The sequence below is a fragment of the Hyperolius riggenbachi genome, chromosome 3 (assembly GCF_040937935.1).
Source record: "Hyperolius riggenbachi isolate aHypRig1 chromosome 3, aHypRig1.pri, whole genome shotgun sequence".
Classification (NCBI taxonomy): domain Eukaryota; kingdom Metazoa; phylum Chordata; class Amphibia; order Anura; family Hyperoliidae; genus Hyperolius; species Hyperolius riggenbachi.
This window is the reverse complement of record NC_090648.1, coordinates 232,900,454-232,925,762: the sequence shown is the minus strand read 5'-3', so window position 1 is coordinate 232,925,762 and position 25,309 is coordinate 232,900,454. Positions and strand designations below refer to the sequence as shown.

The 25,309-nt window shown below is 41.6% G+C and overlaps 1 protein-coding gene across 1 annotated transcript in view; it reads left to right on the top strand.

Moving 5' to 3' along the window:
- Window positions 1-25,309, top strand: part of LOC137563473 (protein NLRC5-like) — a 30,574-nt gene continuing 5,265 nt past the window's right edge. The window contains exons 1-8 of the mRNA XM_068275945.1: window positions 1-16; window positions 7,698-7,790; window positions 9,836-10,168; window positions 13,123-13,245; window positions 13,432-13,467; window positions 16,198-17,905; window positions 21,728-21,814; window positions 23,936-24,103. Coding sequence (XP_068132046.1) covers window positions 7,709-7,790; window positions 9,836-10,168; window positions 13,123-13,245; window positions 13,432-13,467; window positions 16,198-17,905; window positions 21,728-21,814; window positions 23,936-24,103 — 2,537 coding nt within the window. The 5' untranslated portion in view covers window positions 1-16; window positions 7,698-7,708. The remainder of the gene's footprint in view (window positions 17-7,697; window positions 7,791-9,835; window positions 10,169-13,122; window positions 13,246-13,431; window positions 13,468-16,197; window positions 17,906-21,727; window positions 21,815-23,935; window positions 24,104-25,309) is intronic.

Below are 25,309 nucleotides of genomic sequence, written 5' to 3'. Positions count from 1 at the left end.
TCTGTTGTGTTACAAGGTAATAAACTTGTTGTAAAATGATTTAAATGTTATAACCCTTATTCTAGTACAGTAAAGGAGCAATGGCAGAGTTCTGTGCAGACATTTTAATTCATCTCTTTCCTACTTGTGTTGTCCACAAAACTTACAATCTGTTGAACAATCTGTGTACTGTACTATTCAGAATATTAATCTATTGACCATTGCTTGTCTATGGAGTCCCCGATGCATCACTGAGAGATTTGGACCGCAGGATCATCTTGTCCAAGCGCAGGCCAAGGCCATTGTTCTCCTCCTTACCTCTCCAGCTTTATTGTGCACCGTGCCATCGTCACTCCACCCCCTTCCCCTCCATAGTAACAGAACATAATCCTAGCTTATAGGCTAACAACACATCTGTATAGAACTCATGGTATCCATACCTGGTACAATAAAAACATTCGATTTTCCCATTTATTCTACCAAAACAATTGAATATAATGAAAGTAGAAACTAATCCTTTTTTTTCGATCAAGAAAAACAAACGATTATCCAATTTTTTTCAATAAAAATCTGATCAGACATGTTGGAAAAATCTTTATATTCAATCTAACGGAATAATTGAACAAAAGTATAGAATAAAAAAAAAAGGAAAATTGTACCATGTATGGGCACCCTTAGCCTGAACTGACACCTGAGGGGTCATTGCTGGGTCGGTAATTGATAGTGTGTATGCACCTTATGGTGTGATGCCAGCTGCCCTTTCCTTTAGTTTTACTGTACCCTGCGTTTTGCGATCCGTTAGAGATCGGAATCAGATTGCAAAACGCAGGGTAGTGGAAAAGGGCCCTAAAGGACTGGAAACTGCAGTATGCTCTATATACAGGAAACAGCAGCTTTAAGCAGAATGGGGCAAAAACACTGAAGGGCCTGTCAGCACTGAGACGTCCATGGAGAAGGTGTCTATATTCATTACCTTGACACATTTCAGTGCTTGCCTAGGAATCCACTTTAACCACTTAACGACTGCCCACTGCACAGGGGCGGTCGGAAAGTGCATGCCGCAAGGACCAGCTCATGCCCAGAGGCGGCGGTCCTTGTAGGGGCATGGGCGGTGCGATCACGTCATTTGTGACGCGATCGGCCGCCAGGGACTGGCTCCACCCACCTCGCGCTGTAACCCGCCGGCTGTTCAGAAGCACCGGCAGGTTACTAGCACCTGGATCGTCGCATACAAAGTGTATAATACACTTTGTAATGTATACAAAGTGTATTATACAGGCTGCCTCCTGCCCTGGTGGTCCCTGTGTCCGAGGGACCACCAGGGCAGGCTGCAGCCACCCTAGTCTGCACCCAAGCACACTGATTTCCCCCCCCTGCCCCCTGATCGCCCACAGCACCCCTCAAACCCCCCTCCCTGCCCTCCCCCCAGACCACTGTTTGCACCCAATCACCCCTCTAATCACCCATCAATCACTCCCTGTCACTATCTGTCAACGCTATTTTTTTTTATTCCCTAAACTGCCCCCTGCTCCCTCCTGATCACCCCCCCCACCCCTCAGATTCTCCCCAGACACCCCCCCCCCGTGTACTGTATGCATCTATCTCCCTGATCACCTGTAAATCACCTGTCAATCACCTATCAATCACCTGTCAATCACCCATCAATCACCGCCTGTCACTGCCACCCATCAATCAGCCCCTAACCTGCCCCTTGCGGGCAATCTGATCACCCACCCACACCAATAGATCACCCGCAGATCCGACGTCCGATCACCTCCCAAGTGCAGTGTTTACATCTGTTCTCTACCCTAAACACCCACTAATTACCCATCAATCACCCCCTGTCACTGCTACCTATAAGATTAGACCCCTATCTGCCCCTAGAGCACTCAATCACCCGCCCACACCCTAAGAACGCCCTCAGACCCCAGCCCTGATCACCTCGCCAGTGCATTGCTTGCATCTATTCCCCCCTCTAATCACACCTTGAGACACCCATCAATCACCTCCTGTCACCCCCTAGCACACCTACCCATCAGATCATGCCCTAATTTGCCCCGTGTGGGCTCCTGATCACTCGGCCAAACCCTCAGATCCCCCTCAGACCCCCTTCCGATCACCTCCCCAGTGCATTGATTGCATCTATTTTCCCCTCTAACCACCCCCTGAGACACCCATCAATCACCTCCTGTCACCCCCCTAGCACTTCTATCCATCAGATCAGGCCCAATACAACCTGTCATCTAAAAGGCCACCCTGCTTTTGACCGGTTCCACAAAATTCGCCCCCTCATAGACCACCTGTCATTAAAATTTGCAGATGCTTATACCCCTGAACAATCATTTTGAGACATTTGGTTTCCAGACTACTCACGGCTTTGGGCCCGTAAAATGCCAGGGCGGTATAGGAACCCCACAAGTGACCCCATTTTAGAAAAAAAGACACCCCAAGGTATTCTGTTAGGTGTATGACAAGTTCATAGAAGATTTAATTTTTTGTCAAAAGTTAGCGGAAATTGATTTTTATTGTTTTTTTTCACAAAGTGTCATTTTTCACTAACTTGTGACAAAAAATAAAATCTTCTATGAACTCGCCATACACCTAACGGAATACCTTGGGGTGTCTTCTTTCTAAAATGGGGTCACTTGTGGGGTTCCTATACTGCCCTGGCATTTTAGGGGCCCTAAACCGTGAGGAGTAGTCTAGAAAACAAATGCCTCAAAATGACCTGTGAATAGGACGTTGGGCCCCTTAGCGCACCTAGGCTGCAAAAAAGTGCCACACATGTGGTACTGCCGTACTCAGGAAAAGTAGTATAATGTGTTTTGGGGTGTATTTTTACACATACCCATGCTGGGTGGGAGAAATCTCTCTGTAAATGGACAATTGTGTGTAAAAAAAATCAAACAATTGTCATTTACAGAGATATTTCTCCCACCCAGCATGGGTATGTGTAAAAATACCCCCCAAAACACATTATACTACTTCTCCTGAGTACGGCGGTACCACATGTGTGGCACTTTTTTGCACCCTAAGTACGCTAAGGGGCCCAAAGTCCAATGAGTACCTTTAGGATTTCACAGGTCATTTTGCGACATTTGGTTTCAAGACTACTCCTCACGGTTTAGGGCCCCTAAAATGCCAGGGCAGTATAGGAACCCCACAAATGACCCCATTCTAGAAAGAAGACACCCAAAGGTATTCCGTTAGGAGTATGGTGAGTTCATAGAAGATTTTATTTTTTGTCACAAGTTAGCGGAAAATGACACTTTGTGAAAAAAAACAATTAAAATCAATTTCCGCTAACTTGTGACAAAAATATTAAATCTTCTATGAACTCACCATACTCCTAACAGAATATCTTGGGGTGTCTTATTTCTAAAATGGGGTCATTAGTGGGGTTCCTATACTGCCCTGGCATTTTAGGGGCCCTAAACCGTGAGGAGTAGTCTTGAAACAAAAATGACCTGTGAAATCCTAAAGGTACTCATTGGACTTTGGGCCCCTTAGCGCAGTTAGGGTGCAAAAAAGTGCCACACATGTGGTATCGCCATACTCAGGAGAAGTAGTATAATGTGTTTTGGGGGGTATTTTTACACATACCCATGCTGGGTGGGAGAAATCTCTCTGTAAATGGACAATTGTGTGTAAAAAAAATTAAACAATTGTCATTTACAGAGATATTTCTCCCACCCAGCATGGGTATGTGTAAAAATACCCCCCAAAACACATTATACTACTTCTCCTGAGTACGGCGATACCACATGTGTGGCACTTTTTTGCACCCTAAGTACGCTAAGGGGCCCAAAGTCCAATGAGTACCTTTAGGATTTCACAGGTCATTTTGCGACATTTGGTTTCAAGACTACTCCTCACGGTTTAGGGCCCCTAAAATGCCAGGGCAGTATAGGAACCCCACAAATGACCCCATTCTAGAAAGAAGACACCCAAAGGTATTCCGTTAGGAGTATGGTGAGTTCATAGAAGATTTTATTTTTTGTCACAAGTTAGCGGAAAATGACACTTTGTGAAAAAAAACAATTAAAATCAATTTCCGCTAACTTGTGACAAAAATATTAAATCTTCTATGAACTCACCATACTCCTAACAGAATATCTTGGGGTGTCTTATTTCTAAAATGGGGTCATTAGTGGGGTTCCTATACTGCCCTGGCATTTTAGGGGCCCTAAACCGTGAGGAGTAGTCTTGAAACAAAAATGACCTGTGAAATCCTAAAGGTACTCATTGGACTTTGGGCCCCTTAGCGCAGTTAGGGTGCAAAAAAGTGCCACACATGTGGTATTGCCATACTCAGGAGAAGTAGTATAATGTGTTTTGGGGTGTATTTTTACACATACCCATGCTGGGTGGGAGAAATCTCTCTGTAAATGGACAATTGTGTGTAAAAAAAATCAAACAATTGTCATTTACAGAGATATTTCTCCCACCCAGCATGGGTATGTGTAAAAATACCCCCCAAAACACATTATACTACTTCTCCTGAGTACGGCGGTACCACATGTGTGGCACTTTTTTGCACCCTAAGTACGCTAAGGGGCCCAAAGTCCAATGAGTACCTTTAGGATTTCACAGGTCATTTTGCGACATTTGGTTTCAAGACTACTCCTCACGGTTTAGGGCCCCTAAAATGCCAGGGCAGTATAGGAACCCCACAAATGACCCCATTCTAGAAAGAAGACACCCAAAGGTATTCCGTTAGGAGTATGGTGAGTTCATAGAAGATTTTATTTTTTGTCACAAGTTAGCGGAAAATGACACTTTGTGAAAAAAAACAATTAAAATCAATTTCCGCTAACTTGTGACAAAAATATTAAATCTTCTATGAACTCACCATACTCCTAACAGAATATCTTGGGGTGTCTTATTTCTAAAATGGGGTCATTAGTGGGGTTCCTATACTGCCCTGGCATTTTAGGGGCCCTAAACCGTGAGGAGTAGTCTTGAAACAAAAATGACCTGTGAAATCCTAAAGGTACTCATTGGACTTTGGGCCCCTTAGCGCAGTTAGGGTGCAAAAAAGTGCCACACATGTGGTATCGCCATACTCAGGAGAAGTAGTATAATGTGTTTTGGGGGGTATTTTTACACATACCCATGCTGGGTGGGAGAAATCTCTCTGTAAATGGACAATTGTGTGTAAAAAAAATTAAACAATTGTCATTTACAGAGATATTTCTCCCACCCAGCATGGGTATGTGTAAAAATACCCCCCAAAACACATTATACTACTTCTCCTGAGTACGGCGATACCACATGTGTGGCACTTTTTTGCACCCTAAGTACGCTAAGGGGCCCAAAGTCCAATGAGTACCTTTAGGATTTCACAGGTCATTTTGCGACATTTGGTTTCAAGACTACTCCTCACGGTTTAGGGCCCCTAAAATGCCAGGGCAGTATAGGAACCCCACAAATGACCCCATTCTAGAAAGAAGACACCCAAAGGTATTCCGTTAGGAGTATGGTGAGTTCATAGAAGATTTTATTTTTTGTCACAAGTTAGCGGAAAATGACACTTTGTGAAAAAAAACAATTAAAATCAATTTCCGCTAACTTGTGACAAAAATATTAAATCTTCTATGAACTCACCATACTCCTAACAGAATATCTTGGGGTGTCTTATTTCTAAAATGGGGTCATTAGTGGGGTTCCTATACTGCCCTGGCATTTTAGGGGCCCTAAACCGTGAGGAGTAGTCTTGAAACAAAAATGACCTGTGAAATCCTAAAGGTACTCATTGGACTTTGGGCCCCTTAGCGCAGTTAGGGTGCAAAAAAGTGCCACACATGTGGTATCGCCATACTCAGGAGAAGTAGTATAATGTGTTTTGGGGTGTATTTTTACACATACCCATGCTGGGTGGGAGAAATCTCTCTGTAAATGGACAATTGTGTGTAAAAAAAATCAAACAATTGTCATTTACAGAGATATTTCTCCCACCCAGCATGGGTATGTGTAAAAATACCCCCCAAAACACATTATACTACTTCTCCTGAGTACGGCGGTACCACATGTGTGGCACTTTTTTGCACCCTAAGTACGCTAAGGGGCCCAAAGTCCAATGAGTACCTTTAGGATTTCACAGGTCATTTTGCGACATTTGGTTTCAAGACTACTCCTCACGGTTTAGGGCCCCTAAAATGCCAGGGCAGTATAGGAACCCCACAAATGACCCCATTCTAGAAAGAAGACACCCAAAGGTATTCCGTTAGGAGTATGGTGAGTTCATAGAAGATTTTATTTTTTGTCACAAGTTAGCGGAAAATGACACTTTGTGAAAAAAAACAATTAAAATCAATTTCCGCTAACTTGTGACAAAAATATTAAATCTTCTATGAACTCACCATACTCCTAACAGAATATCTTGGGGTGTCTTATTTCTAAAATGGGGTCATTAGTGGGGTTCCTATACTGCCCTGGCATTTTAGGGGCCCTAAACCGTGAGGAGTAGTCTTGAAACAAAAATGACCTGTGAAATCCTAAAGGTACTCATTGGACTTTGGGCCCCTTAGCGCAGTTAGGGTGCAAAAAAGTGCCACACATGTGGTATCGCCATACTCAGGAGAAGTAGTATAATGTGTTTTGGGGGGTATTTTTACACATACCCATGCTGGGTGGGAGAAATCTCTCTGTAAATGGACAATTGTGTGTAAAAAAATCAAACAATTGTCATTTACAGAGATATTTCTCCCACCCAGCATGGGTATGTGTAAAAATACACCCCAAAACACATTATACTACTTCTCCTGAGTATGGCAATACCACATGTGTGGCACTTTTTTGCAGCCTAACTGCGCTAAGGGGCCCAAAGTCCAATGAGCACCTTTAAGCTTTACAGGGGTGCTTACAATTTAGCACCCCCCAAAATGTCAGGACAGTAAACACACCCCACAAATGACCCCATTTTGGAAAGTAGACACTTCAAGGTATTCAGAGAGGGGCATGGTGAGTCCGTGGCAGATTTCATTTTTTTTGTCGCAAGTTAGAAGAAATGGAAACTTTTTTTTTTTGTCACAAAGTGTCATTTTCCGCTTACTTGTGACAAAAAAATAATATCTTCTATGAACTCACTATGCCTCTCAGTGAATACTTTGGGATGTCTTCTTTCCAAAATGGGGTCATTTGGGGGGTATTTATACTATCCTGGAATTTTAGCCCCTCATGAAACATGTCAGGTGGTCAGAAAAGTCAGAGATGCTGGAAAATGGGAAAATTCACTTTTTGCACCATAGTTTGTAAACGCTTTAACTTTTACCCAAACCAATAAATATAGGCTGAATGTTTTTTTTTTTAATCAAAAACATGTTTGTCCACATTTTTCGTGCTGCATGTATACAGAAATGTTACTTTATTTGAAAAATGCCAGCACAGAAAGTTAAAAAAAATCATTTTTTTTACAAAATTCATGTCTTTTTTGATGAATATAATAAAAAGTAAAAATCGCAGCAGCAATCAAATAGCACCAAAAGAAAGCTTTATTAGTGACAAGAAAAGGAGCCAAAATTCATTTAGGTGGTAGGTTGTATGAGCGAGCAATAAACCGTGAAAGCTGCAGTGGTCCGAATGGAAAAAAAGTGGCTGGTCCTTAAGCGGGGTAATGCTCACGGTCCTCAAGTGGTTAAATAAACTAATTATAAACTAATCATTTTAAGGTAACTCTATTTTTAGAACTAAGAAAATTCTGTGGCTTTTATTTTCAGCTAATGAGAAAATGAGGATGTTCTTCATACATCAAGGCCATCAATATTCAGTGATACTCTATTTACTCATTGCACTATGGATAACAATATCAGGTATCTTTTTTAGATTTTCTATTGCTTGAATTTGGTATCAATTATAAAAATAGTCCAGATGATGTGTATTTATTTACTAAATTATAATTCATGGGACTGATTCAAAGAGGTAGCACTAAAGCCTCATTATTGCATACATTTACCACCAAGCAGTAGGTGTTTTTTTAAGGTCGCATTCACAGTAGGACCTTATTGTCCTGCGTTATAAAGTAATTATACTGCAGGATAACGCACTGTAATGCGCACAGTGCAATGTTAATGTCACATTGTAAATGTTGCGTTATGGTAACTCACTGCTTGCAGTGCGTTACCTCTTAATGCAGATGTTAACAGATACAGAGAGGCATACTTTTCATTGACTGTATGCTCCACTGTAACTACAGTATGCCACGTTAACGCAGCGTTAAAGTGCATTACCACCTTTTTCTTTTTTGCGTTGTAATGCTGTGTTGCGACTTTAACGTTACATTACAATGCAACGTCCCACTGTGAATATGCCCTAAAGCTTACAGAGTGTTATACTTGTAGTCTGCAGCGCCCTGGGTGCATCTCCTTCTTAGAGGTACATACACCGCAGTCCGTCTCCTTTTGTATGCACTGGCAAAATACTGAGGCGCACTTGCACTGATGGGCTTTCCCGGTGAGGCACACCGGTACTGCCCTGTGTGGGAATGGCTGCCTAAGCTACTACAAACTATTTAAAGTGTACCCCAGGCGGCGGGAGGACACAGGATGGACACAAGAGGCATGTTCCCTGCTCTATGCCATGCCTCTGTGTCCCCTTTGTGCCGCTCTCAGCCCTCCCTGCACCACAATGTGACCCCCCAAAATTGATGACAAGCAGCTTGTCGGCAATCTATAAGGGTAGGGGGCATCCCTTGCAAGAGAGGCACTCCTGCAAAATGCCCACTCTTGCGCCCCTTCCCTAACTCTAATTTGCCAGCTCTGCCTCTCCCCCGCTCCTTCTACACTTCTGGCATGCCTCCCCCCCACTTCACTGCTCTGTGTTTAGATACAAAGGGGGAGATTTATTAACACATTAATGACAGTTTGTTCTTCCTAATCTGTTCTAACCAGCAGGGAGAACAGTTCTGTATGATAATAAGAACCTTCTTAAATCCTAGGTAATAGTGTAAATTTAGCATGAATTTCTAGAGCTGCACTACAGTTAAGAAAAGTGCAAATCCATCCCTAAACTGGTGCAGATTAAGAAGTGCTTGATAGCAGTTCTACAGATGAAGGACAGCAGGCTAGACATGATTGCAGAGTGCAGGCTATACATGATTTGTGATGTGCTCCTCCCACCAGCTGAATTCCTCCTCAGAGCCTTCTGCTTTCAATACAGCAGGTGTGTTGGTTACCTCAGCAACAGCAATTCCCCTCACACGCTGCACTGTCTGAGAGACCTTCCTAGCTCCTCCTATTATACAACAGTTTTAGAAGGAATCTGCACTATCTAATGCTTTCTTAAGATGCCTAAGATAGTTCTGCATATATTTCTAAAAACCTACCAATATTTTGTCTCAGACACTCCACAGAGCCAGAGCTGAGCATGCTTAGAACGCCCACAGTGACTGGCTAGCTTGCGCACTAACAGAGTTGCCAGCGGGAGAACCGAGGGACCTCACAGATTACAGGGGGGCTGGGGAAGCCATTTTTTCCTTCTGTTCAGGGCCAATTTAAGATGTCTATGTTGAAATGGTTTTAATTGTGATAATAAAAATGAGGTTTTATCAATGAAAGACATATGCCTTAATGGTTATCTAATGTATTTGTAACTATATATATATATATAGTTACAATATATATATATATATATATATATATATATATATATATATATATATATATATATATATATATATATATATATATATATATAATATATTGTTTAATATATATATAACACATTAAACTCCCAGAGGAGTACGTCTAATTCTTAATACAGGAACAAACACACCAGTCAAGAAACTGTCTTACAAGTGCAGTGTTTTCATTGTATATTAGCTTCTTCTGAATGCTGAATGCATGCTCTTATCACACAGGATGCCATTCACAGGTGGTGACCGGGACAGTTGGAGAAGATGTACTGCTACCCTGTATTGTTCATTATCAAGAAACATTTCACATGGCAGAACTGACTGTGAATTGGCAGACAGAAAATGACACAGTTGTTCACAGTTTCCATTCTGGTTATGACCAGCCAGATTATCAGGCATCTGAGTTCCATGGCCGGACACAAATGTTCCTGCAGGAATTTAACAAAGGAAACCTGTCTCTTTTAATAATGAGATTGCATAAATCTGATGCTGGTAAATATGTCTGCTATGTAGCCTTAAACAACATCCAAGCAAAATGGACTGAGCTTGTCATCCAAGGTGAGTTATTCTCTCTCTATCCCCAGTTTATGCATGGATAGACATTAATGGAATTAGCAGTATTGCCATAAAAAATTGCTGATCATTTGCTTGTCCCTGTGCTCTATGTTGTGGGTGGGAGACACTTTAAAATTAGCTGACAGCTGCTTAAATAAAACATATTTATTCCCACTGTTTATATAGCGCCAACATATTTGGTAGCACTCTACAAAGTATATACATCAGTTTATAGCCCTCACTAACAACCATATCAGATGTAATAAAATAGATAGTAAACATACTGTTTTCCACAATAACCATGTCTAGAATGTAACATTATGCATGTACCCCAAACCACACTATAAGGCAGCATGTACCCCCAAATCAACATAATTAGGCATAATGATTGCACCACTAGGTTCAATACATGTGCAAAACAAAGAAAGTGATGTGACCCTGGCCCAGCACAGCTAGCACACACCACCAAGTAGCTTTGGATGGTCGGTGCACGAAAACGGAGGGCGACGGAGGAGTACGGGGGAGCGGTGGGCATGACGAGAGCCCACCACACATGTCTGTTTTGGATTTCTTTTATGGAATAAGGTATCCATTAAACAACATAGTTAGGAAGTATTTTCCCCAAAAATAACACTGGGAGTGTCTTCTTTCGCAACATAAGTAAGCAGAATATTACTTCAAGACGATAAAAATCTGTAAAAGATTTCCCCCTATAATTCAGAACAAAATATATAGGATAAATAAATGTTGCATTTAGATTATCTTCCTCTGTGCACCAAACCAGCAGTGGCAAAGAAAATTCAAAAAGCATACTGTAATTTACTAAAGAACAAGGTATAATAAAATATATACATGTTTTATATTCTGTAAAATCTTGTTGGTTTTCCATCCCTCTGTGTACACAACTTCCCTGCCTGTGTGTTTTTTTTGTTTTTTTAATATGCCATAAAAAACATACTTAAGCAGCATGTTCCCTTATACAGGATAATTAGGCAGCAATTCACCTCCTCATACTACTCCACCCCCAACACCCATGGCCACTGGCTCTCAGGAGAATTTGACTGTAAGTTTGTCATCAAACTGTGAGAAAGTTTCAGATCATGGCAGCAGGATCCGAGGGGTCAGGTGCAGCTTGTCAACTCTTGCTGGGTACTCTCTGTTGCACACTAACACAAAAGATATTGAACTTAATCAAGGTGTAGCGAAACAGCTTGCATTACAGCTCCTGCCATACAAGATTGTGGTCTTTGCCTGTGCTTTCGCTGATGGAAAATGCCCAGCTGACACTGCTTTTCTCACACAAGCATGTGATGTACAATGTTTAATGGGCATTAGGATTTTCCTTTGCTTACAACGTCCACATAACTATGGACAGCTGGACACCAGGCACAGAGTGGGATGCTACTCCACTCACTAGGCAACCGTACATTACACTGGAAGCACTGGTCTGCAATACACTTTAAAGCACATTGTACCACCCCAAAGGGGTGTGGTGGAAAAGCATAGGCCATGCCACTCCTCTTCTTCCTCCACCAGTCCTTCTACTGCCTCCACCTCCATTTCTGCCATTCCTCCAGCAATATCACATACAAAGCAGAATGTGTTATGTGGCCCTGCCACTACCGATCCCTGAAGTATACGCATTGCCAGGCAGTGATGAAACTTTTGTACTTGGGGAGAAAAAGGTTGCTGAATGCCTCATATTTTAGTTAAGATGCGTGCTGGAGATATAGTGGTGCGTCTCCCTCTATTTCCCACTCCATCCCGCATCTGTTGAGGACCCCCCACTGAATCTTCTTACCAGGGTGTACCTTTCTGAAACTGGCAACAACAATGACCCCAGCAGAGACAATGAATGCAGTTGTAAGACTAGCACAGGCTCCTGACTCCAGCAACAATATGTCCAGGCAGCCCTTTTGATGACCTCCAAATGAAAGTACTGAGTAAAGTACCTGGCACCACGTATCACCTGCTACATATCAATATTTGTCAATTCTTGTCACCGGTCACCTGCCTATTACTAGAATCTGTTTATCACGATCTGCCTGTCACTAGAACCCCCTGATGACTAACTGCTACCAGAATCTAACAATCACTTTGAACCCTTCAAAAATCTTAGAGGTTCTTGCTTACCTTACCTGGCTAGTTTGTAAAACCCTCTTTTTCTCAAGCCCCACCCTCCATGCTTTGCACTGACAAAAGACAATTTAGCCAAAGCAGCGGTGTGTAAACCAGATTATTATGGTTCTGTAAGATTAATAGGATAAAGGCATACTGTACACCAACAGATCTGGATGTGTGTTTGGCTTTTCAGTGACATTTATTTATTTTAGTATTTATATAGTGCTGACATATTACGCAGCGATGTACAGAGTATATTGTCTTGTCACTAACTGTCCCTCAGAGGGGCTCACAATCTAGTTCTAGTGACATAAAGCAATGCTTTGCATATTCACTCACTGAGCAGAAGTGATGCATCATGGGCGTTCCTTTGTGCTTATGTAAAGCTGAATAATTGCAAAGGCAAATGTATTTGTATTTAGCATAGACTGTTGAGGATTTCCAGCACCCATTGAAATGCTGTTCAGTAATGAGCCCTAGAATTATAGGACAAGAACCATGCCTACATAATTAAATTGCTGGATTGGTGTGTTGTTATGAGAAACCACCAAGAATGCTTGCCTATCCTGTACTCCTTAACCAAATGTTTACCAATGTACTTTCTTGGTTTAAATGTCCAAGTCACCAATCTGAAATAAAGTCTCTCACCCCATGCCTGCTACTCATTGTAGAAGAAGTGCAGCTGTAAGCCAGTGTTTCAGTGCTGGATGTATGTGAACAGGACCTTAAAATGCACTGAAATACAAAATCGTTATTGGTATCATATGTAAATTCAGCACATGGAATCTAATGTTTATTCATTTCTTTAATTATTTATTTATTATTTATTTTTGCAGACAGAGAACAAAGCTTTAGAACATACTACTTGACAGCAATTGGAGCAGCATTTCTACCAGTATTAGCTTTCATTAGCATCTGCTATAAAAGAAAGAAGATGAAAAAGAAGATAGATGAAGATGGTATGATTGATAAAAATTATGCGTATACATTGATAAATAAATAAACACAAAGATCTGCAAATTTACTTTCACTTTCCCCTGCACCCAGCTCCCTCAACCCAACTCCTTCAAAACTGATACAAATAAATTGTTTGATTTAAAGATTATTTTTAACACATTCTAATTATAAATGTTTTATTTTTACAGAATTAGAAGTTCTACTGATAGCAGCTCCTGGTTTTGGTAAGGAATCTGCATTTTAATTAAAGTTATAAAGTAGTAAAGTAAATAAAGTAATTTTCATTAGCATGCAAATATAACAAAAAAACATGCTTGAGGAATCTGGGAATGGGTGAATAATATATATTAGCAGTTTAAAGATGAAGTTCACATAGGCAGTTAACAATTACACAAACGGGATATTTAGTGGAAGCAAGATAACTAACTGCAGCAGCATTGGTGACCTGTTCACTCGATCCTTTGCCCAACTATATTGTAGTGCATTTAAAGTTAAACAAAAATAAAATAGTTACGTACAGTATTAATCTATGGAGAGGAAAGGCTAGCAGAGAGCCTTTCCAGTCCTTAATCCTCCCGTGCCCCAGTGAAGTTCAGCAACCAAATACCTCTCTGTACCCCATTGGCCAGCCTTAGGAAGTACTCATGGCCCTGAATTATGTCAAAGACAGCGTATCCCTACTGTGCATACTGAAGCCCAGGCTCACACATCGGACTTACGGATGTGCTCATCTTCGGAACTATTCAGGGTTTAGAGTGCTTTCAACGGTTGCTCGAGGAGGGATGAAAAGGTATTTGATCTAGCCGGTCAAAGAACTTCATCAGGGCACGGCACTATTTTTTTTGTTTTTTTGTAAAGACAATGGCAGCAAAGCTCCTCTGCTATCTCTCCTGCCATCCTACACTAGTGGTCAATACATGCTACTGCATTCAAACATATACTAGTATTCTCCTCTAGAGTCCCTGAACTATGTATGGCTTGAGCCTAACAACTGTAATTATATGGCTCTTTACGGTGTGATACCATGGACAATTTCTGCTTATGTCACAATGCAATCACATTTTTGTTTGTGTTTTTGCACTAAATTTTGTGTGTTATTGTGACAAAGTACAATAGAATTAGCAACACACATGGAATGCAGATAAATAAGCAAAAAGGTGTCTGTTTTTATTTTAACAGCACAAAAGCACCAAAATCGAAATGTGAACGTACAGGGAAAAATCTTGACTTTGATTGTATGTGCAGTGGTGCGCAGTTTCATGCTACGCGGCAAAATGCATGTGATTTTAATGTGTGTCCTGCCTAAGTGTACTAGTTGGTAGTAAGGAAATATGGCACATAAAAAAATAAACATTTTTAAAAAAAATCGGCTTGGAGCACTTGCAGGTCAATAATTAAACTAAAAGCTAAAAGGATAAATGAGCACAATGATGTTCATGCTTAAATAGAGACAGATGAGATGTCTTTGTACACAACTAGAGGTGGGAAATATAGTTTTAAATTAATACCTGGATCAGGTAACTTTAGCACCATACCAGGCAATTTCAGTGCACTGTGGTAAAGAAATGAACAGTGGGTTCATCAGAATTAGGAGAATAATTGTAATGCTGATGTAACTGAAATACACAACCAGGAGGAGAGTTAACCACTTTACCCCCGCCCGTACGAATTTCTCCGTTCCTTATTCCATCCTTTCACCCCCAGGGATGGAGAAATCCGTACTTTTCGCGCTCCCGCCGCTGCCCGTGCTCCCGCTCGTAAACACACCGCCCGCCACTCGCCCGGAGATCAATGAACAGGAAAATCCATTCCCGTTCGTTGATCTAAGCCCCGCAATGATCCGCTGCTTGTCCGCGATCATTGTGAAAAGAAAAAACTTTCCCAGCCTCCTAGTACTTCCTCGGTCGCATTAAACAAAAAGTTACTGCCATCTTGTGGCCAAATAGTAAAACTACACCCTAAAGCATTTTTCACATACAAATTCATTACTTATACACAAAAAATTAACTCATTACCTCCCACGCTCCCCATTTTTTTTTTTTTGTAATTAAAAAAAAATTAAAACATTTACAATTAAAAAATACATAAATAGTTACCTTAAGGACTGAACTTTTTAAATTTTTATGTCAGGAGGGTACAACACTGTTACTTTATAAACTATGGGCTTGTAATTAGGGAGGGACAAAAGGGCAAATACATTTCATGGGTTTTAATTACAGTAGCATGCATTATTTAAAAACTATAATGGCCAAAAACTGAAAAATAATGAATTTTTTCACACATTTTTCCTATTTTACCATTAAAACATATTTAGAATAAAATAATTCTTGACATAATGTCCCACCTAAAGAAAGCCTAATTGGTGGCGGAAAAAACAAGATATAGTTCATTTAATTGTGATAAGTAGTGATAAAGTGATAGACGAATGAATGGAAGGAGCGCTGAAAGGTGAAAATTGCTCTGGTGCTCAAGGGGTAAAACCCCTCAGTGGTGAAGTGGTTAAGCATTTGATAAATTAGTTTCATAGTTCTGCAGTGATAATTTTGTTATTGAGTACAGCAAATTTGCATAACTTCAGCCGTGTGCTTTTGGTTTTGTGTGTGCCTTATTTAGGTCTAAACACCATAATGCACAAAGATTCAATTCACTTTTTCTCCTAAGTTTTCCATTAGGAGATAATGTACCTGAGTTTTCAGGGTTACCTGACACACTGAGGAAGATGGATTCAGTTATTATAAGTAATAGTAGTGAGCTTCTCATGACCTACTCTTAAAAATGGCATTTTGTTAAGCAGAAAGATAAGTTTTACAGGTTTGCTTTAAACATGCCAAATCAAAAAAGAATACAATGATAAATCAGGTCCACTGTGACATTGACAGGAATAGTAGTTTTCAAAAGATATACCCTTTACTGTTTTCTCATGACAAATCAGTGAATGTCCTTATTTTTTGCAGAATTTATTGAAAGTTACAGAAAACGCATTAAAGAATTATTCAAGACTTCTAGTGATCTTTTAAGCAGCTATATGCCCAGAACACTCTTAATTCCAGAATGGAGGACACAACATCTAGAACCAAGACATACACTATTCAATACAAGGACTCAGAAGGATTCAGATGCAATATCATCTGAAAAACTGTTCACAAAGGAATCCATGAAGCTGTCCTCCAAGAGGATGCTTTTAGCAGGAGAAGCAGGAATAGGAAAAAGCCACTTCGTTGAAGGTCTTCAGAAACAGTGGGCTTCGGGGCAGCAGAAAATAGTCTATGATTGTGTGATTTATTTCACTTTCACTGAGCTCAACATGATCAAGACACCGATGAGTGTGAATGAGCTTCTGATAAGCAAATGTAAAGAGCTGGAGCCTGCACTGCCAAACCTTTTAGAATCAGGAAAACTTCTTATCATATTTGATGGCATGGATGAATTTAAATTAACAAATGTTAAATCCTCCCAAGACAGCATTGACAATGATACGCCACTAAACATGGAAGAACTAATTTTGAACATCCTATCCAAAGTGCTTCTACCAAATACCAATGTCTTGGTAACTTCTCGTGTAACTAGTGTAAATTTAGCTGTCACAAAGGAGTATTTTGAAAGGACATTTATAATTAAAGAATTTTCAGATGATGAAATCAAAGAGTTCTGTAAAAAATCCTGTTCAGGAGATGACATTTCTCAAAATATTTGCCACTTTATAGAAGAGCATAACTTGTCCAGTTTGGCTTCCATCCCTCTTCTCAGTAACGCTTTGTGCGAGCTGTCTAAAAACTATGACTTGTCAAATTATGCAGACAAACTAAGCACACGCAGTGGAATGATGGTGTCTCTTCTTAAGGTCTGCCTGAAGAACATCTCATCCAGTGTTAAGGGAGAACCATGTTGTGAAACTAATGAAATTGTTCTCGAGAGAGTTACAGAAATGGTGCGAAACATAACATGTCTGTCCTATGACAACCTTGTTGCTGGTGAAGAAGACATTAGGTTTGAGGAACTCTGTGTAACATGTGTGCACACTCAACAACTGCTACAGGAGTTTTGTGTCTTCTTTTTTAAAAAGAGTTCTACTGGTGACAAACTGCAGTATAGACACACCAGCATCAGGGATATGTTTGCTGCACTACACTGTGTATGGGAAATCCATAATTCAGGAGGGGCAAAGGAATTTGAGGATTGTTTAGATTTTTGGGTATCAGGGAAACTTCCAAGTCACCAAAATACAATTTCCCTTTTACAGAACATTCCTTCAAAGCATAAAGTAGAATTCCACAACTTCACCAGCTTTGTCATGGGATTTATGACTTACAAGGATATCAGTAGCCTGAATAAGCCGAAAAGGGAGTTAAATGCGTATGAAGTACTAATATTAAACACTTACTTCAGCACATGGCTTAAAAATGGCCCCAAAGAGGCAGAACTGCTGAGACTTTTTCATTGTGTCTATGAAGTACACAATGATTCTGTCAAAGAACATGTCTCCAAGCAATTTACAACTATGGATTTGTTTGATACGCCACTCAATGCTTTGGATATTAGAGCAATTCGGTACTGTTTGGAAAAGTTAGACAAGTTAGACAAGCTTAACTTATCTTTGTGTGACCTTCGAGATGAAAACCTGCAGTGTTTGGAGATCATTATCAGGAAATCATCTGAGGTGATGTAAGTAATGCTGATTACAAGTCTGCAAAATATAAAGTAACAATAATTGATATACTAATACATTTATCAGTTATTACTGCTGCTACAATAATGTGAGTCTGAAGCCTAATTTAAAACAAAAAACAGATACTTATCTAAGGAGAGGGAAGGCTTTGGGTCCTATAGAGCCTTTCCGCTCTCCTGATGGTGTCCTTGTTCCCCCGCAGGCTCCCCATTTGAATCTACTGCTGCGGGAGACTTCCGGCAGTCTCCAAAAGCACTCAAGCTCCTGAAGACTGTTGGCTGTGTACTGTGCACATGTGAGTGCACATGAGAGGGTGCTTGCGCGTGTGCGTGCACAGTACAAAGCGGCCCATCTTCGGAAGTCTGAGCCTGCTGAAGCTTAGGGGAAGCGGAAGAGAGTAGTCTACGACTGCAGTCGTATACTGCTAACGAGGGAGCCTGCGGGGGAACGCGGACACCGTTAAGAGACCGGGTAGGCTCTATAGGACCAGAGCCTTCCCTCTCCTTAGGTGAGTTATCTCTTTTTATTTGAATGTTTGCTTCAGATTCCCTTTAAAGCTAATGGGAACCCGTTTTTTTAAAAAAAAAGTCAGATACTCACCTAAGGAGAGGGAGGCTCTGGGTCCCATAGAGCATTCCCTCTCCTCTCTCGGTGCCCGCTGTTGTCCTGGCTCCCCCGTAGCGTTATTCAACCGTTTCGGTCAAATACCGCTGTCTCCCGGCCGAAGGGAGGCTTTGCAAATGCTTCGGGAGCGAGTGCTCCCGAAGACGGACCACTCCACACTGCTCACGCGCCCACTATGACGCACTCTCGCGTGTGCGCCGCCTGTCTTCGGGAGGACTCGTCACTCGGCTCCCAAAGACTTCCAAAGTCCCCTCGGCAGGGGATGTGAACGGAGGAGCCAACGCAGCACCGGGGGCACCGGGAGAGGAGAGGGATAGCTCATTAGGACCGAGCCTTCCCTCTCCTTAGGTGAGTATCTGACTTTTTGTTTTTTTTAAATACAGGGTTACTTTAGCTTTAAGCCTTGAAATCCAGTACAAAGTACCTTCAACATTTAAAAGTTGACTGTAATAATAGCATATTTTTGAGAAAATACTCCGGAGTGTATGCAATAAATTGTGTTAAGCAGAATTACGTATGGAAAGTCTTACCACATGATGAGTAGAAAAGAATGCAATACATTACATGCAATGCATTATACTCCACTCATTGTGTGGTAAGACTTTACACATGTAATCTTGCTAAATGCAGTTTACTGCATACTCCACTGCAGTGGCATAACTACAGTTCATGCCCCCCTCCCCCCGGGAAACTGATGGCACCCCTTCCTTGCCCCCATCTCCCCCTGGTGCCCTTCACAGCCTTGGGGCCCATCTCACAAGGGTCATAAAACAAGTGTGACCATCATGATCTTCACACCCACAACCAGGGGCATAGCTAGACTTAATAGGGCCCCCCCTGCAAAAATGATAGCATGGGGTCCCCTCGTTCCCCAAACCCCATGCGGGTCACATGATCAGGAGCCGGTGAATGGCAGCAAAGAGTGTTCTGCTGTGAAGCCACATCTAGAAGCAGGAAAAAATCACAGATGCTCCCACTACTCGTTACGCTGCATGGTAGGAGGCGGTGGCAAGGATGGTTTTTGTGAGTGAATGGGAGTTTTTTTTGCTACTTGGCTGAACATGTGGTTGGGGAGAGGGAAGAAGGGCCTCCAAAGCCTCTGGGGCCCCCCTGTGATGTCAGGGGTCACAGGGGTGATTGCTACGCCCCTGTCTACAACAAGTGTAGCGACAAAAACACCTGATGTAAACTACAGTCCCCTGTATCAGAGGAAAGGAAGGTTAGTAGTTGGGGTGCCCCCACAGCTCTGGGCCCCCTTGCAATCACAGGGGCTGCTCCCCTCTAGTTATGCCCCTGATCCCCTGTGTTTGTATGGAGGTTGTGGAAATTCTGTGCAATAACTGGCAAGCAAAGTTCTGAACATACTTGCACAGTCCTCTCACATCTGTAAATTGAGATACCACTATTCTCTATTTTGTACTTCTGTACGGTGCTACAGAAAAAGTTGGCGCCATATAAATAAAGAATATTAGTGATAAAACACTGCAGCAAGTAATGCAGGCAGAGCCGTAATATTAAATCACTTCATTACTTGCTTAATTTCCCATGTTGAAATATACTCTTAAGCACCGTTAGATAATATTCAATAATGATAAATTATTAAAATAAGATTTAAAATGTTACATATAAATTAAATAAAAATATTTAAATAAAATAAATAAATGTTGGTGGTCCAATAAGCAAAGGATAATTAAAGTAATATTTAATGATTAAGCACTGTATTGCACTTAAAACTAATATATTTTCATAAAATGGGGACAGTTTAATGAGGTTAGTCATTATATGTCTATTATTTTTATTTTTTATTTATTTTTATTCCCCCCCCCCCCTTTGTGTCACCTTCTGTCACTCTTTGTACCTCCTTCAGTTGCCCAGTGCCTCCTTCAGTCCCACTTTGCCACCTCTGCCCCCCATGTGTCCCTCTGACCCCTTGCGCCTCCTTCTGTCACTCTTTTTGGCTCCTTCTGTCCCCCCTTGTGTCTCGTTCTGTTCCCCTTTGAGCATCTTTCAGTCCTCTAGTATTTCCTTCAGTCCCCCTGTGCCTCCTTCTTACCCCATTTGTGACTCAAACAGTCCCCCATTGTACCTTCTTCTGCCCCACTTTATGGCTCTTTCTGTACCCCTTTGTGCATCCTCTTGTCCCCCTGCGCCTCCTTTTGTCCCCCTGTGCCTCCTACTGTCCCCCTGCGCCTCCTTTGGTCCCCCTTTGTGGCTCCTTCAGTTCCCCCTTGCCCCTCCTTCTGTCCCCCTTTGCCTCCTTCTGTCCCCTTGTGCCACTACCTGTCTCCATCCCCTCCTGCGTTCCCCCAGCTCTGTGTGTAAATGCAGAGTATAGCCCAGCAAAAGCTGTGCTCTAACCTCCCCACCAAAGTCCAACGCTGTGCCTTTGTGGCCATCCTGTCTGTCTCTTGCTCCCTCTAGTGCTGGCACCTCACTTCCCTCATGTCATGTGTAATTACTCTACATGTGGCAGAAGATGCCAGGCTCTAGGCTGAGCGTCAAGCGGACAGGTGGAAGCACAGCACTGGAGTCCAGCAGAAAGGGGAGAGCACAGCTTCTGCTGCATTATACTCTGCATATAGGAGGAATGCAGGAAGGGGATGGGCAACAAAATGCAACAGGATTGGCAGGATGTTTGTATCCTGTATTATGCATCCACCTTATATGGCACATGGTTTATTTGGGGGGGGGGGGAGGAGGGGAGGGGGCACAGGGCTTCTTGACTGGAGTGACAAAAAGGCTAGGAATGGCCCTAAGAGCAAATTATCTTCTATTGACCTGATCACTGTAAGCCATCAGAAAATGGTTTGCTATGTTTTCCTGTTCCCAGGTCCCAAAAGTAAAAGAAAAGACTGGGAAACATTAATCAGGTTTATACTTGTTATAATGCAGCAGCTGCTGCATTTGACTGCTTCATCTAAAACTGTATTCATTTACATAAAACTACCATCCAATATGCAACCAATCTGCATCAACTGAATCTGCATCAATTATTTGCATCTCATTGACCATAGTGGTCTCACGGAATCAGAGAATGTTTTAGTTTCTCTACCAAGAGGAAAACACAGCCTGCCTGTTGTTTACTGCGCTGTGTTGTACTCACTGTTTCATGAAGATATTTTGCAAAAGTGTATACCGTATTTCCACCAATATTCTATTTTCATAATTGTAATGAATGTTTTCCTTTCTTTAAGATTAACCTCGAATATGCTGACCTCCAAATCTGGAATAGTTATTAAGAATATTCTCGAGCATCCGCAATGTGCCATAAAAGAACTTTTGTAAGTTATTGTAAAGCTCTTTCATATAATTTCCTTCTCTTTATAGTAATAAATAGTGAATGTTTAATGAGCAATTGTGCAAGTGAGATATTTACAATTTACATATGAGGGAAACATATCCAATAACATGAAGGGAAAAAGCAAATAAACATCCATTGATGCTTCTTAACAAGACTGGACATGAATAAAGGATTTACCCTTTTTCTGTAAGATCAGTATTGCACCTACCACTAACTATACAGTATATGTCACTTAGGGATGCATAGGATATGAAAATGGACATATTGAGGGTAATAATAATGAGGCCACATTGGCCAAGGCTTAGGGCAGTTGCTGCGCAAGGAGGTGACTGCATCTGGGAGATGGGGCTGCTGCATACAGAAGCGTTAGCTACAGTTAAAATAGGGAGGCTACATATGTGGAGGAACACAGGAAAGAGAGGAGATGCTATCCACAGGAGTTGTACATGAAAGATTGGGACTCTTGTATATGAAGAGGGAGCTGCACATGTATTGGAGGGGGGATGCTGCACAAGGAAGCAGTGTCTACTATATACAAAAAAGGGCTACACATGGAAGGGAAGCCACATGCCTAAGGTTGTAAAAAGTGTAAATACAAACGTTGTTCAATGCTGAGCACTGAACAAAATCTTAATAGAGAAAATATATTCTAAAGACTGATAAAGAAGAAAAACAAACCCATCTTTTATATTAAGATGTCCTGTTCTCGCTTCTAAATCAACTCACCTATCACTATGTTGTATAATAAGGACATTTGTTCCATACAGAGAGGGTAAACTGATTTTCATTTCCTGGGGATCCTTTTTCTGGGGTTCCATGGCTGGTCCTGGGTGACAGCAGAGGAATGTTGGCATTTCCCCTGCAGTGCACAAACATGACAAAGTTTTAACATGTTGCATGGAATTTTAGATTAACCCTTGAAGGGAGATTAGCCAATAGCATCAGAACAGGGATTGCGACTGGGCCCCTACTCCACAGAGTTCAGCTGAGACCCATGTTCAGTTGCCAATCCCAGTATCCTCATATTCCAATGCAGGGGTCCGGCACATCCCTATGCAGAGGACGACACATCCCAATGCAGAGGCCGGCACATCCCAATGCAGAGGCCGGCACATCCCTATGCAGAGGCCGGCACATCCCTATACAGAGGCCGGCTCAGCCAGTATTGACAATCTGTCATATTTATCTGATCCTTTGTCAGACTTTCTATAGCCTCCCTCTCACAACCTCATCACTATCTCTCAGCACATATCAAGTGACATCACTTGATGCATGCCCCTACTGCACTAGACGAAGCTACATTTTTAAATGGGAAGATGAATGCACCTATGTTTGGAGTTGGGGGAGTTATGATGGTGGCATGATGGTGGAACTTGTTATGTGAGGCTTATATATGGAGGGCATGAAAGCACCAGGGCAAATCTAGGAGTGTGGGAGAAGCTTTGCTAAATCAGGCCAATTATAAAGTGGGAACATAAGTTATCAGTTAAGTTACCATTGACGGAAAGGTTGGTTCTAGTGATTGTCTAGCTATGATACTCAGGATGGGCAAATTGCTTTTTAACATTTTTTTTCTAAACACTATTTACTCAAAGCCTAACTGTAGATTCAAATTAAACACATTGTTTCACTTACCTGGGGCTTCCCCAAGCCCCCAGCAGCCATCCTGTCCCGCGCCGCTCCTCAACGAACTTCCGTTCTCCCGCCGCCAGCTACTTTTGGTTTCACTGCCGGGCCACTGCACCTGCTCTGCCTGCTCTGGCCACGCGTATCCTTTCTTCGCGTTCCTCGATATTGCAGAGGGGATCGCGAAGAAAGGATACGCTTGGCAGGGCTGCGCTGGCATCGACTTACAAGTCAAGGTACAGAACGGAGCGGCGGCGGGGGAACGGAGACTCGTGGAGATTCGGCGCGGGACAGGACTGCTGCTGGGGGCTTGCAGAAGCCCCAGGTAAGTGAAACAATGTGTTTAATTTGAATTCTACAGTTCCGCTTTATGATCCATTTAAAAAAAAACAAGTAAAACTAGTTTGTAAACTCATTTGTAATCATAAGCTTAATTGGCTGGAATTTACATTTAGTCCTATTTTTGCACTTTCAGTCTAGCAATCAACCATCTTGGACCAGCTGGAGTACAACATATATGGAGTGCTCTAAAAATGAATACATCTGTAGAGAAATTAAACCTGTGTGATAATGACATACAAGATGTTGGGACAGAAAATATGGTGTCCAGCCTGGAGATGAATCAGAGCCTGAAGAAACTCATGTGAGTATTTATATGAGCAAACAGAATTTCAGTCTGACGAAAGCTTGCACAGCTAAAAGCTTGCTTACTCTTATTCTTTTAAGTTAGTCAGTAAATGGTATCATCCTGACCCAAAAGCGCCTGTGATGTGATGTTGCTGCTTTCTGGTCACAAGTAATCATGTCCATTAAGTGACTGCTGTCTGAGGTAATTGTCCATGTGCACTTTGAGGGACACCTACCTTGAAATGAAGGAAAGGAAAGCCATTGTGACAAGTGTAAAATGCCTGTTACACAAAATATTTAGTTCATCACTCACATTTCCCTTTACTCAATACTTGACTAATTCTCTTGATTTCTTATTTATTATATCTGTAGCCCATTAACATTTAAGAGACCATTCAATGTCCAATGTCCCTGGTAATGGTGATGTAGAGGCCAACACCTCTACAGTTCAGGATAGTGCTAGGTATGACAAGATCACTACAACTTTAGAGCAGATATCCAGGGATTTGAATATCTGAGCCCTCCTTCCCTCTAATTACAAAAATATGTAAATATATATAAATAGCTGTTTTCACTATGCAGTCAGGTGCTTGGATGCTTCTTCTCTAAATGAAGTCCTTTCTGCACTCCCCAAGTAGTTCGGCTGTTTAGCCCTACCGCTTTTCCCATGGTGCTTTGGGAGCCTTGCTTCCCTCCTGTAGAGCTTTGTCTAAGGAAGCTTCATTATGCATGGCACGGTTTATAAATTTTGGCTACGGCTACGTGACAGAACAGGAGCTGCGAATCGGAAACGTCCGCGGCTTCGAGTGAAAAGGAGCCCTTAGATGGTTAGAGTACAAAGTGGAGTGTTAGCAGTCAATACCTGAACAGATCAGACAAACACAACTATCTTGGTTTTTAGAGTCATGTTTTAACTTTATCTCACACAAATGGGGAACATGAGGACAGTGTTGAAAAGAATGGCCTTGATCCAGTGTAACTCTTATTTTAAAATGCTGTCAGTAATGGTCTTGGATCCACATTTAAAATATTGCAATATTTATGCGTTTTAAGTTAAAATGTCTTAAAAGCATACTCTGATTCATGATTTAATATTACTATACTATATAATATTACTGATTAAGCTTTGTTTATATACTGGCATGTGACTTACTTTGTTTACACTATGCTGGGTACACATGTTACGTTTTTCCATTCGGTAGATGCGTTCGATTGATAGATT